The 11,974-nt window shown below is 41.5% G+C and overlaps 1 protein-coding gene across 1 annotated transcript; it reads right to left on the bottom strand.

The window, feature by feature from the left end:
* Window positions 1–6,538: 6,538 nt before the first annotated feature.
* LOC109901842 (uncharacterized) lies at window positions 6,539–11,409 on the bottom strand. Its single transcript, XM_031787084.1, has 5 exons — window positions 11,068–11,409; window positions 10,475–10,647; window positions 10,058–10,202; window positions 9,770–9,892; window positions 6,539–9,667 (listed from the first exon to the last, which is right to left on the bottom strand). The coding sequence occupies exons 1-5, from the start codon at window positions 11,159–11,161 to the stop codon at window positions 9,618–9,620; spliced, it is 585 nt and encodes a 194-aa protein (XP_031642944.1). The 5' UTR covers window positions 11,162–11,409; the 3' UTR covers window positions 6,539–9,617.
* Between the last annotated feature and the right edge of the window lie 565 nt (window positions 11,410–11,974).

An 11,974-nucleotide genomic window follows, 5' to 3' on the forward strand; every position in this document is an offset into this window, starting at 1 on the left:
CCCTCCCTTTTGTTGTCACCTTAAACACACTATAGGACGATGAGATCCCGTGTGCAGAATGTGTGTGGTGAATCCAGGTGCACTGTTGTGCCCCAAACACAGGCCTGTGCCCTTCTGTTCAGAGTTAAAAACACTGGGTGGGACGAGGTACTGAGTTGCCATACCAAGACCTACTGAGCTCTCATACGGATCACTCTTTCGGTGGATTCGCTTTATGGTCAGTTATATTAGACTTTGTGCATGTCCTACTGATAAGCAGAATGAATGCTAGAGAAGCATACGGTTTGAGCTGGAGAGAAATGGATTTGGGGCGTCCTTGAAATATTTGAATGCCTTACAATCAATCTCCATGATTATGCCACAGTGAGATACATTCATCCAGGAAGTTTCCTTCCAGTCCAGTAACCTTTCAATGTCATTCTAAGAGGACATTCTAAGAAGACAATCTAAAAGGACACAGAGAGACATTATGTACCGTCCCAAATTTGAGCATTGTCTGAAATAGGAGTGAGAAAAATCTAAATATTTTTGTAGTCTCTTTGATAAACGGATGTTTAAAAAATGCTATATGGGTAATACAAAAGGCCAACACACAACACAGTATTAACAGGAGTAGCCTTTGGCCAGAATGTATTGAATCAATGCAGTCTAATAGGTTCCCTCGAATAGAGATACACTACATGACCAAAAGTATGCTCGTTGAACATCTCATTCCAAAATCATGGGCATTAACTTGGAGTTGGTCACGCCTTTGCTGTAGGCTCGTCACGATATCAACATTTTACAAACGACACGATACCAGGCCAAGTATCACGATGTCACTCAGGCTCCCGAGTGGCGCAGAAGTCTAAGGCACTGCATCTCAGTGCTAGAGCCGTCAATAAAGACACCCTGGTTGGAATACAGGTTGTTTCACAACTGTCCGTGATTGAGAGTCCCATAGAGCGGCGCACAATCTTTTTATTTTATGTTATTTAACCTTTCTTTAACTAGGCAAGTCAGTTCAAAACAAATATAGTCCGGGTTTGGCCGGTGTAGGCCGTCATTGTAAACAATAATTGATTCTGAACTGACTTGCCTAGTTAAATAAAGGTAAAAATATATATACATATTTTTGTTTTTCCACGGTGGAAAAAAATCTGTGGCATAGCATCCTTTTTGCACAGCCCTCGGGACGCTTGTCCACGCTTTCTAAACGTTCTCCAAAAACTGAAATTCACACTGCTACTCAATACAAAACATTGAATTTAACTTCACACTTTTTAGTGTATAATAGAATACTGCATAGAATGGCTGATTTACTCATATTCACAAAGCCCTACCTGTGGTTTGGCTGGAGGAATGGGAGGAAGGAATAAACATGCATAATGATCTGCATGTCAGAGTCAGTAAGGTGAAAACACTACATGAAACCTTCTTTACTCTTCAGTTAATGCACACACACTCTCCCTCCCTTCCTCACACACTCTGTCTCCCTCACTCTCATAAACACACACACATACACATCACTCTCTCTCACACAAACACACATACAGCGCAGTATTCAGACCCCTTCACTTTTCCCACATTTTGTTACATTACAGCCATATTCTAAAATTGATGAAATAGTTTTTTCCCTCAACAATCTACACACCCCATAATGACATAGCAAAAACAAGTATTTTTTTGTGTGCAAATTTATTACAAATAACTGAAATATCATATTTATATAAGAAGACTCTTTACTCAGTACTTTGCTAAAGCACCTTAGGCAGTGATTACCTTCTCGAGTCTTCTTGGGTATGACACTACAAGCTTGGTACACCTGTATTTGGGGAGTTTGTCCCATTCTTCTCTGCAGATCCTCTCAAGCTCTGTCAGGTTGGAAGGGGAGATTCGCTGTACAGCTATCTTCAGGTCTCTCCAGAGATGTTCGATCGGGTTCAAGTCCGGGCTCTGGCTGGGCCACTCAAGGACATTCAGAGACTTGTCCTGAAGCCACTCCTGCGTTGTCTTCACTTTGTGCTTAGCGTCATTATCCTGTTGGAAGGTGAACCTTCGCCCCAGTCTGAGGAGCAGGTTTTCATCAAGGACCTCTCTGTATTTTGCTCCATTCGTCTTTCCCTCGATCCTGACTCAATCCTGACTAGTCTCCCAGTCCCTGCTGCTGAAAAACATCCCCGCAGCATGATGCTGACACCAACATGCTTGACCATTGGGATGGTATTGGCCAGGGGATGAGCGGTGCCTGGTTTCCTCCAGATGTTATGGTTGGCATTCAGGCCTAAGTGTTCAATCTGGGTTACACCAGACCAGACAATCTTGTTTCTCATGGTCTGAGAGTCCTTTAGGTGCCTTTTGGCAAACTCCAAGCAGGCTGTCATGTGTATTTTATTGAGGAGTGGCTTCTGTCTGGCCTCTCTACCATAAAGGCCTGATTGGTGGAGTGCTGCAGAGATGGTTGTCCTTCTGGAAGGTTCTCTCATCTCCACAGAGGAACTCTGGAGCTCTGTCAGAGTGACCATCGGGCTCTTGGTCACCTACCTGACCAAGGCCCTTCTTCCCACGATTGCTCAGTTTGGCTGGGCGGCCAGCTCGAAGAAGAATCCTGGCGGTTCCAAACTTCTATTAAAGAATGATGGGGGCGCTGTGTTCTTGGGGACCTTCAATGCTGCAAAAATGTTTTAGTATCCTTCCCCAAATCTGTGCCTCAACACAATCCTGTCTCTGAGCTCTACGGACAATTCCTTCCACCTAATAGCTTGGTTTTTGCCCTGACTGCACTGTCAACTGTGGGACCTGTATATAGACAGGTGCCTTTCCAAATCATGTCCAATCCATTGAATTTACCACAGGTGGAATCCAATCAAGTTGTAGAAAAATCTCAAGGATGATCAACGGAAACAGGATGTACAGTATCTGAACTCAATTTCGAGTCTCATAGCAAAGGGTCTGAATGCTTATGCAAATAAGGTATTTCTGTGTTTTATTTTGTATACATTTGCATTATGGGATATTGTGTGTAGATGTATGAGGATTTTGATTTATTTAATCAATTTTAGACTAAGGCTGTAATGTAACAAAATGTGGAAAAAGTGAAGGGGTGTCACGCCCTGACCATAGAAAGCTGTTTATTCTCTATGTTGGTTGTGGCGTGATAGTGACTAGGGTGGGTCATCTAGGTGAATTGTATTTCTATGGTGGCTTGATATGGTTCCTAATCAGATGCAGTTTATCGTTGTCTCTGATTGGGGATCATATTTAGGTAGCCATTTTCCCCATTGTGTTTGTGGGATCTTGTCTACAGTTAGTTGCCTGTGTGCACACCAGTAGCTTCACATTTCGTTTGTGCTTTTTTGTTAGTTTGGTGAGTTTCTATTAATTAAAATATGTGGAACTCTACGCACGCTGCGCCATGGTCTACTCCTTTTGACAAGCGTGACAAGGGGTCTGAATACTTTCCGAATGCACTGTAGCCACACTGCTCTCAACTTTTAAAACATTAGGCACCAAACATCATTTAAGGAGCACCAGAAATAAATTGATTTTGTTTATAGTTTAGGCTTCCATTAGGCCAATATGAACCCTACCTTTTGAAACACATCTCATGAGTAGCAGACCCTTTTCCTTTCTTCCTGTGCCAGTCAAATGTGTCTAAACCTACTGGCAAGTTAGCAGGTTGTTAGCTAGCTAGGTAACATGACTGAACAACGTCATTTGTTATCAAACTAATAATTAGGGACCGGGATTAGTTTGTTAAATTATATTTAAAAAAAGGCATCTTCTCTTAACAGTTTAGGCTAGAGACAAGCCGTTTTCTTTGCTGTAAAGCTGCAGACATGCCTGTCGCGTGCTCCATTTCCCCTCTCTGACGCTCAGAGGCTGCATGACAGTGAACTTCCAAAGTCTAGTCAGACTGGTCTGTGCCCTAGGTTATAACAGGCGATGAAATTATACAATATATTAACATTGCTTGCTTTGTACGCAGCTCTAATGTAACACATCTAACAAGAGAACACTCACCAGAGTTTGGGTCTGCATCCCCGCTGATATGCACATGAAAGTTTAGAAGCAAAACTGACTTCACAAACATTTCATAACAGGCGCTAGCAGGTTTTTTATATAGGTAGGTTTAAAAAGTCGGTAGTATCATATGAAAATGTACTACAGTATTCTAAAATGGTGGTATTATAAGTATCATAATATTACCGTGTTACCAGTATACCTTGCAGCACTTTGCTGTTATAACAGCCTCCAACTCTTCTGGGAAGGCTTTCCACTAGATGTTGGAACATTGCTGTGGGGACTTGCTTCCATTCAGCAACAAGAGCATTAGTGAGGTCGAGCACTGATGTTGGGCGATTAGGCCTGGCTCGCAGTCGGCGTTCCAATTCATCCCAAAGGTGTTCGATGGGGTTGAGGTCAGGGCTCTGTGCAGGCCAGTCAAGTTCTTCCACATCGATCTCGACAAAACATTTTTGTAAGGACCTCGCTTTGTGCACAGGGGCACTGTCATGGTGAAACAGGAAAGGGCCTTCCTCAAACTGTTGTCAAAAAGTTGGAAGCACAGAATTATCTAGAATGTCATTGCATGCTGTAGTGTTACGATTTCCCTTCACTGGAACTAAGGGGCCAAGCCCAAACCATGAAAAACAGCCCCAGACCATTAATCCTCATCCACCAAACTTGACAGTTGGCACTATGCATTGGGGCAGGTAGCGTTCTCCTGGCAGCTGCCAAGCCCAGATTCGTCCGTCGGATTGCCAGATGGTGAAGCTGTCACGCCTTGGTCTTAGTATTTTGTGTTTTCTTTAATTATTTGTTCAGGCCAGGGTGTGACATGGGGTTATTGTATTGTCTTGTTGGGTTTTTGTAGGCATTGGGATTGTGGTTGATTAGGGGTGTGTCTAGTGTAGGCTTGGCTGCCTGAGGCGGTTCTCGATCAGAGTCAGGTGATTCTCGTTGTCTCGGATTGGGAACCGTATTTAGGTAGCCTGAGTTTCACTTTGTATTTCGTGGGTGATTGCTCCTGTCTCTGTGTAGTGTTCACCAGATAGGCTGTATTAGGTTTCACGTTCCGTTTGTTGTTTTTTGTATTTATAAGTTATTTCATGTATCGTCATTTGTTTCATTAAAGACATGAGTAACCACCACGCTGCATTTCGGTCCGACTCTCTTTCGACAAACGAAGAACGCCGTTACAGAAGCGTGATTATTCTCTCCCGAAAACGTGTTTACACTGCTCCAGAGTTCAATGGCGGTGAGCGTTACACCACTCCAACTAACGCTTGGCATTGCGCATGGTATTGTTAGGCTTGTGTGCGGCTGCTCGGCCATGGAAACCCATTTCATGAAGCTCCCGGCGAACAGTTCTTGTGCTGACATTGCTTTGAGAGGCAGTTTGGAACTCGGTAATGAGTGTTGCAACCAAGGACAGCTGATTTTTACATGCTTCAGCACTCTGCATCCTGTTCTGTAAGCTTGTGGGACCTACCACTTCGAGGCTGAGCCGCTGTTTATCCTATACATTTCCACTTCGCAATAACAACACTTTGACTAACTGACTTTTTGGAAAGGTGGCATCCTATGACGGTGCCATGCTAAAAGTCACTGAGCTCTTCAATAAGACCATTCTACTGCCAATGTTTGTGTATGGAGATGATATACACCTGAAATAGCCGAATCCACAAATTTGAAGCGGTGTCCATGTACTTTAGTATATATAGTGCACCTTGTCCATTTGGCTCTATTGTTATAAATAAATGACAACTGTATAGAAAATCACACACAGATCTATAAGTGTCCCTCCCAAGCCAGTTTTGGAGTAAAAAGAAACATGACAACTGTCAGATTGAGATCATGCTCACCTCACAGAGAGGGAGGTGCCTTAAATACAATATAATGCTTTGGAATATTCCACATCTATTCCCAACTCAAAGAGACAGCTATCACAGCTCAGAGATCAGAACTCACTACTGGTGATGTCAGTGGCACTCTGTCTCTCTGTCTGTCTGCCTGTCAAAACAAATAAAATATAAATGTATTTGTCACATGCTTTGTCAACAACAGGTTTTGTCTTCCTGCCTGCCTGTGTGATCATGTACTTCTCATTTGGAGTAGTGTGGAAAGTAAATGAAAACACAAAGCCTTGAAAAAGGCTAACACATTGAACTGAACAACAAGTCAAGAACCTAAGGCTCACACCTCTATGGTGGCTCCTCAGAGGGGACACATGACTGAACCTCTGCACATTATTGGCATGGTGACGTGCTGCTATCTGGGACTATTTATATCCCCGAGGCATCTGCGGAGGAATACGTATCCAGTTCTTCACAAGTGATAATACAATAATGTGAGTGACTATATCCTAGTTAGAGGGACCATCAGTGACATATTGAAGACCTGACATGAGACTGAGGTGGTTACCACCATGAAAGACTGATAAAACTGTGAGATAAAGTCCAGTCTGTGCTGTCCATGTCTATGTGTGTATTGTGTCCAACATATGTGTGTTCCATTGTTGTACGTTCAAGCACAACAGCATTCCATGCAACCAGAATAGTTTTAAGACATTTATTACTGATGACAACACAACTTTTCCACAATGTTCAAAACTGTCCATATAGTGCAAACTAATTGATTGGAAGACTGCATACCTGCATACCCATGGATGTAAAATACTTTAAAGTACTACCTACATAGTTTTTTCTTTGGTATCTGTACTTTACTTTACTATTTATGTATATTTTTGACAATGTATACTTTTACTTCACTACATTCCTAAAGAAAATCATGTACTTTTTACTCCATACATTTTCCCCGACACTCAAAAGTACTCATTACATTTTGAATGCTTAGCAGTACAGGAAAATGGTCCAAGTCACGCATTTATCAAGACAACGTTCCTGGTCATATGTACTGCCTCTGATCTGGCAGACCAACTAAACAAAAATACTTTGTTTGTAAATTACGTCTGAGTGTAAGAGGGTGCTCCTGGCTATCTGTAAAACAAATATGTAATAAAAATATGAGTGCCGTCTGGTTTGCTTTATAAAAGGAATTTGAAATGATTTATACTTTTACTTTTGATACTTAAGTACATTTTTGAGATTACATTGACTTTTGATACTTAAGTATATTTAAAACTAAATACTTTTAGACTTTTACTCAAGTAGGATTTTACTGGGTGACTCACTTTTACTTGAGTCCTTTCATATTAAAGTATCTTTACTTTTACTCAAGTATGACAATTGGGTACCTTACACATACCTCAGCTACATAGTCTACAGAACCAGTGGCCACAGGGAAAGGGTTGTCATAGACTCACACAAGAGACAGTCAGGGTGGGCTATCCAAAGGGTAAAGCTGACACACAGGTACAACACACACATAAGACATTCCCTCCACAAAAACCCTGCTCTCTTCTTTGCACAACAACTCTTTAAAATAGTATTGAGACAGTGACACTTTTTTTTGTTTTGGCTCTGTACTCCAGCACTTTGGATTTGAAATTATATCATTACTGTGAGGTTGACGTGCAGAGTGTCATATTTAATTTGAGGATATTTTTATCCAAATCGGGTGAACCATTTAGAAATTACAGCACTTTTTCTACATAGTTCCCCCATTTTAAGGCACCAAAAGTATTACGACAAATGTACTTGTATGTGTATGAAAGTAGTAAAAAGTTAAGTATTTGGCACACAATGACCACATCAAGCTTGTGACTCTACACATTTATTGAATGCATTTGTTGTTTGTTTTGGTTGTGTTTCAGATTATTTTGTACCCAATACATAGGAATGGTAAATAATGGCTGTAACTTTCTCATTCATCATTATTCACAATTCATTCAGGATTATCCGTAATCATGGTAGCATCCACATTAATGCAGAAATATTTAGAAACATATTTTATTCTTATTTTACAATTAAAGTGACTCCAAAATGACACGATACATTATTGACCATTCATTTATATTGGGCACAATATAATCTGAAACACAACCAAAACAAACAACAAATGCATTCAACAAATTTGCAGAGTCACAAGCTTGATGTGGTCATTGCGTGCGATGAATATGGGACCAAATACTTAACTTTCTACTACTTTAATACACATATAAGTGCATTTGTCCAAATGGGGGGATTATTTCCAAAAAGTGCTGTCATTTCTAAACGGTTCACCCGATATGGATGAAAATAACCTCAAATTAAAGCTGACAGTCAGCACTTTAACATCATAGTCATTGAATCATTTAAAATCCAAAGTGTACAGAGCCAAAACAACAAGTTTCACTGCCCCAATACAAATGGAACACACTGTATTAATATAATATGAATGCATCATCACTGACACAACTCCGGTTCATAGCTTAGACTTAAACAAAAGTATGGTATGTAAGTATGCCTGCATGCACTGACACAACTCCGGTGCATAGCTTAGACTTAAACAAAAGTATGGTATGTAAGTATGCCTGCATGCACTGACACAACTCCGGTGCATAGCTTAGACTTAAACAAAAGTATGGTATGTAAGTATGCCTGCATGCACTGACACAACTCCGGTGCATAGCTTAGACTTAAACAAAAGTATGGTATGTAAGTATGCCTGCATGCACTGACACAACTCCGGTGCATAGCTTAGACTTAAACAAAAGTATGGTATGTAAGTATGCCTGCATGCACTGACACAACTCCGGTGCATAGCTTAGACTTAAACAAAAGTATGGTATGTAAGTATGCCTGCATGCACTGACACAAGCACGCTCGTGCTGGAACACTCAAAACGTACACTACTCTTACTTGTTAGGAGGCATATTTGTCACTAAACAAACCATCTAAGGGCCTTTGAGCATTTGACCATGTCCTCTGACAAGCCACTCTGAAGATGAGGAGCATGCATAAAAATATAAATACATCTCAAAGAATATATGTAATTCTAAACAAATTAGCAATGCATATTGTGGGATTTGAAGTGATGTGAGTTGTGTCCGTGTCAGAGTCATACCAGAGCATAGCAGCCCAGCTGAGTCAACATCACACCACCTCTACTGATCCTCCACTGGAACACTTTAGACAGCTACTCAGACGTCCTGCTCTCTATTGTTTATGCAGTGAAAACAGGTGTTAGCTGGCTGCCAGCATAACTGTAAAACAATTAATGGAGCTATAAAACGCAGTATAAAAAATTAACATAAACTTCAGTATCCCGGAGTAGAGGAAAAGTCAGAGACGCACAATTATAGTACATTATTAAAACGCTTTAGTAGTATCCCAGCATCATTGAACTTCAGTTTCTGTACTGTCATGGCTGCTCTCTGCTGGACAAATAGTAGAACTGCGACTGAACAAACCAAGGCAAAACAAATCTAAAAACGTATGGGTGAGAATATGATATATGGGAGTTTTCAAAATGCAACATTTTGTTTAACTTCCTATGTTTAGCTACATTTAATAAGATAAAAAACACAGAAACTGATGCCAGTATCAGATACTGCATACTGCTAGATAAGCAAATAATAGAACAGTAAAACAAAATAGAAATTACAATCAAAATCTGCATATGCAGAAACTCCCACAAAGTGCCACCTTTAAGAAGCTGAATAAGTAAATCCAACAGTATTGAAAGGTGTGTGTTTAATCCTTTGTCACCATTGTGGTGACGTCATCCTCACGATCTTTCCCCCCTGTTGACACAAACACAGAAAAGAGAAGAGAACCATATGAACGTCACGCTGCATCATTCTCTGGTCCATCCTCTGTTAGGGCTGAAGGAGAGAGGTACTTACTGAAACAGAGCTGGAACCTCTCAGATCTCCTGAGCACAGTGTATGACAGACCAAAGACGATGAGGATACCAAAGAAACCACCAATGACGCAGCCAATGAGGGTGGCAAAGTAACTGCCGTCCTCTGAAAATGTGTCCGAAGAGGACAGACAGACAGACAAACAGGATAGAGAGACAGACGGGATAGACAGGAAAGACAGACAGACAGACAAAGAGATTAGGGTTAGCTAATGATGACAACGTCAAATACCATACGCTCAGGGAAGGTATATTAGAGAGATGTATTTACCGTACACCCAGAGGTATCCATCCACTAGTGGTCGTCCTGAGCTCTCACATACCACATGTGTGTGGTTGTCAGAGCGGGATGTCCCACTGATAAGCCATATTGCAAAGAGCTCCTTACCTGTGTTATCACAGTACCCTTTTATTGACTGAGAGGAGAGAGAGAGGGGGGAGAGATTATATCTTATCTCATCTGGTGATGCATAAAGACTCCAATTAGCAAGTAATAAAGAGGCAATGAAAGTAATTGTTTTGCACTCCAACAGGCCTGCTGAATTGAGCTACTGTATGGATTTCTCAGTGATTTCAGCTGTACCAATGGTCATGCTAATTAGGTCACCTGCGTCATCCAGGCCTGTACAGAGCAAATACCTGTAACCTGGATGGTTGGTATAATATAAGCTAAGGCTGTGCCACTCACCTGGGCAGCCAGATACTCAGTGTGGTCTCCTGGGCAGATGAGGGTTATGTTTCTATGGCTACCATAGAGAGTGAAGTTGAGTTGTCTAGGAGGGGACACACCACACTGGAAGGCAGCAGGCTTGCCAACAGCCACTGATACGTTATTTGGGAGCGTAGAGTAGTTGTTCAGGGCTGGAGGATGGATGATGATGGGGTATTAGGAAGAGATGGGTACAGTGAATGAGAGAAATGGGAGGGGAGAAGAGACAGCAAGGAGAGAAATGCAACATAATCAGTCATAGCTTGTGACACAGCCTAGTCCTCATTTGCCTAGGAGGCAAAGCGCACTAGTTCTCATGGAAAGGGTTGTTTGACTGTTTGACTATTCCAATGTGAATTGGTCTGAGATTGTATTTTCCTGATACAAGGGACATCAGTGAAACCAAGGCACCACTGCAAATATTGCTCTCTGTCTACATTCTAGGTCTGGATGGCTGCTCTTGAGCCCAACCAATCTTGGCTAAAATAAACACAATATGGTAGTGTTACAGTAGCTACCTTTACATGTATGATTGGCAAGACAGACCCAATGGTCAACCAAGTCAGTCCTACCTGAGCATTGAAGATGAAGCAGAGCCAACAGGAACACAGACAGACCAAGCCCTGGTCCCGTCATCCCACATACAGACATTATTCTTCTCTTCATCAACAAAACAACGTTCTACCAACCCCTCCAAGACATTCGCTTCAGTGGACATTCATGTCCTGAGACTCTAGCTGCTGCCAATGATTCCAGCCTGAAAACGCAGAGAGAGAGAGGACATACAACTCTCCTTGAGCTACGACCTAAACAAATGAACAAACAACTTTATCTATGGTGAAAAACAAATTAACTCCCTGGACTGATTTGCAAGAAAGATTCCTGGGAATTAAGATAATGAGAACAGGTTGAGCAGGGCTGGGCCGCATTTAGCATAGAAAGCGATGAGGTTATTTCCTTTCCTTTCTCTCTCTCTCATTCCTTCTCAGAGCACACCTGTGATTTGAGTAAAGACATTTCACTTCCAAAGCAGACACCCAATATTGTCCTCTTTTTACCAAGGGAAAAAGAGACAGTGTCTCACTGTACCACACACTATACAGTTCACAAGTAATGGTAAAGACTTTAAGGTGAAAGGTTGTTATGTACTTTAAAAACCCTTTAGGTTTACTATCAACAGATGTGTTTGCATGGCCAGTGGACATAAGTCTAGCACATTTGGGTCTGGGAAAATACACAGGCTAATGGGGTTGCCTGGCAGGGGTCATGCAGGGCAGTCATGCAGAGTTACCCAATGATGTAATGATACGTTAGATTACATTTGACTGTAGAACTGATCATATAGTGAGCCATTTATAGTATCACCTTTCAGGATGTCTGAATAGTTCAGTTCCTGTAAACCAGGAATGTTTAGATTCCATAAAACCAGTTCCACAACTGTGTCCAGATACAAAGTGTTATGTGTTGCGGAAATGACGG

This window comes from Oncorhynchus kisutch, linkage group LG13, assembly GCF_002021735.2.
Source record: "Oncorhynchus kisutch isolate 150728-3 linkage group LG13, Okis_V2, whole genome shotgun sequence".
NCBI classification, from domain to species: domain Eukaryota; kingdom Metazoa; phylum Chordata; class Actinopteri; order Salmoniformes; family Salmonidae; genus Oncorhynchus; species Oncorhynchus kisutch.

What these genes read in the sequence shown, in the direction of transcription:
- LOC109901842 (XM_031787084.1), bottom strand. Translation starts at nt 11,161, where the DNA reads ATGAAGAGAAGAATAATGTCTGTATGTGGGATGACGGGACCAGGGCTT. An exon ending in CTGAGTATCTGGCTGCCCAG is followed by an intron (nt 10,203 to 10,474) that starts GTGAGTGGCACA and finishes CTCTCCTCTCAG; the next exon opens with TCAATAAAAGGGTACTGTGA. An exon ending in GAGGTTCCAGCTCTGTTTCA is followed by an intron (nt 9,668 to 9,769) that starts GTAAGTACCTCT and finishes TTGTGTCAACAG; the next exon opens with GGGGGAAAGATCGTGAGGAT.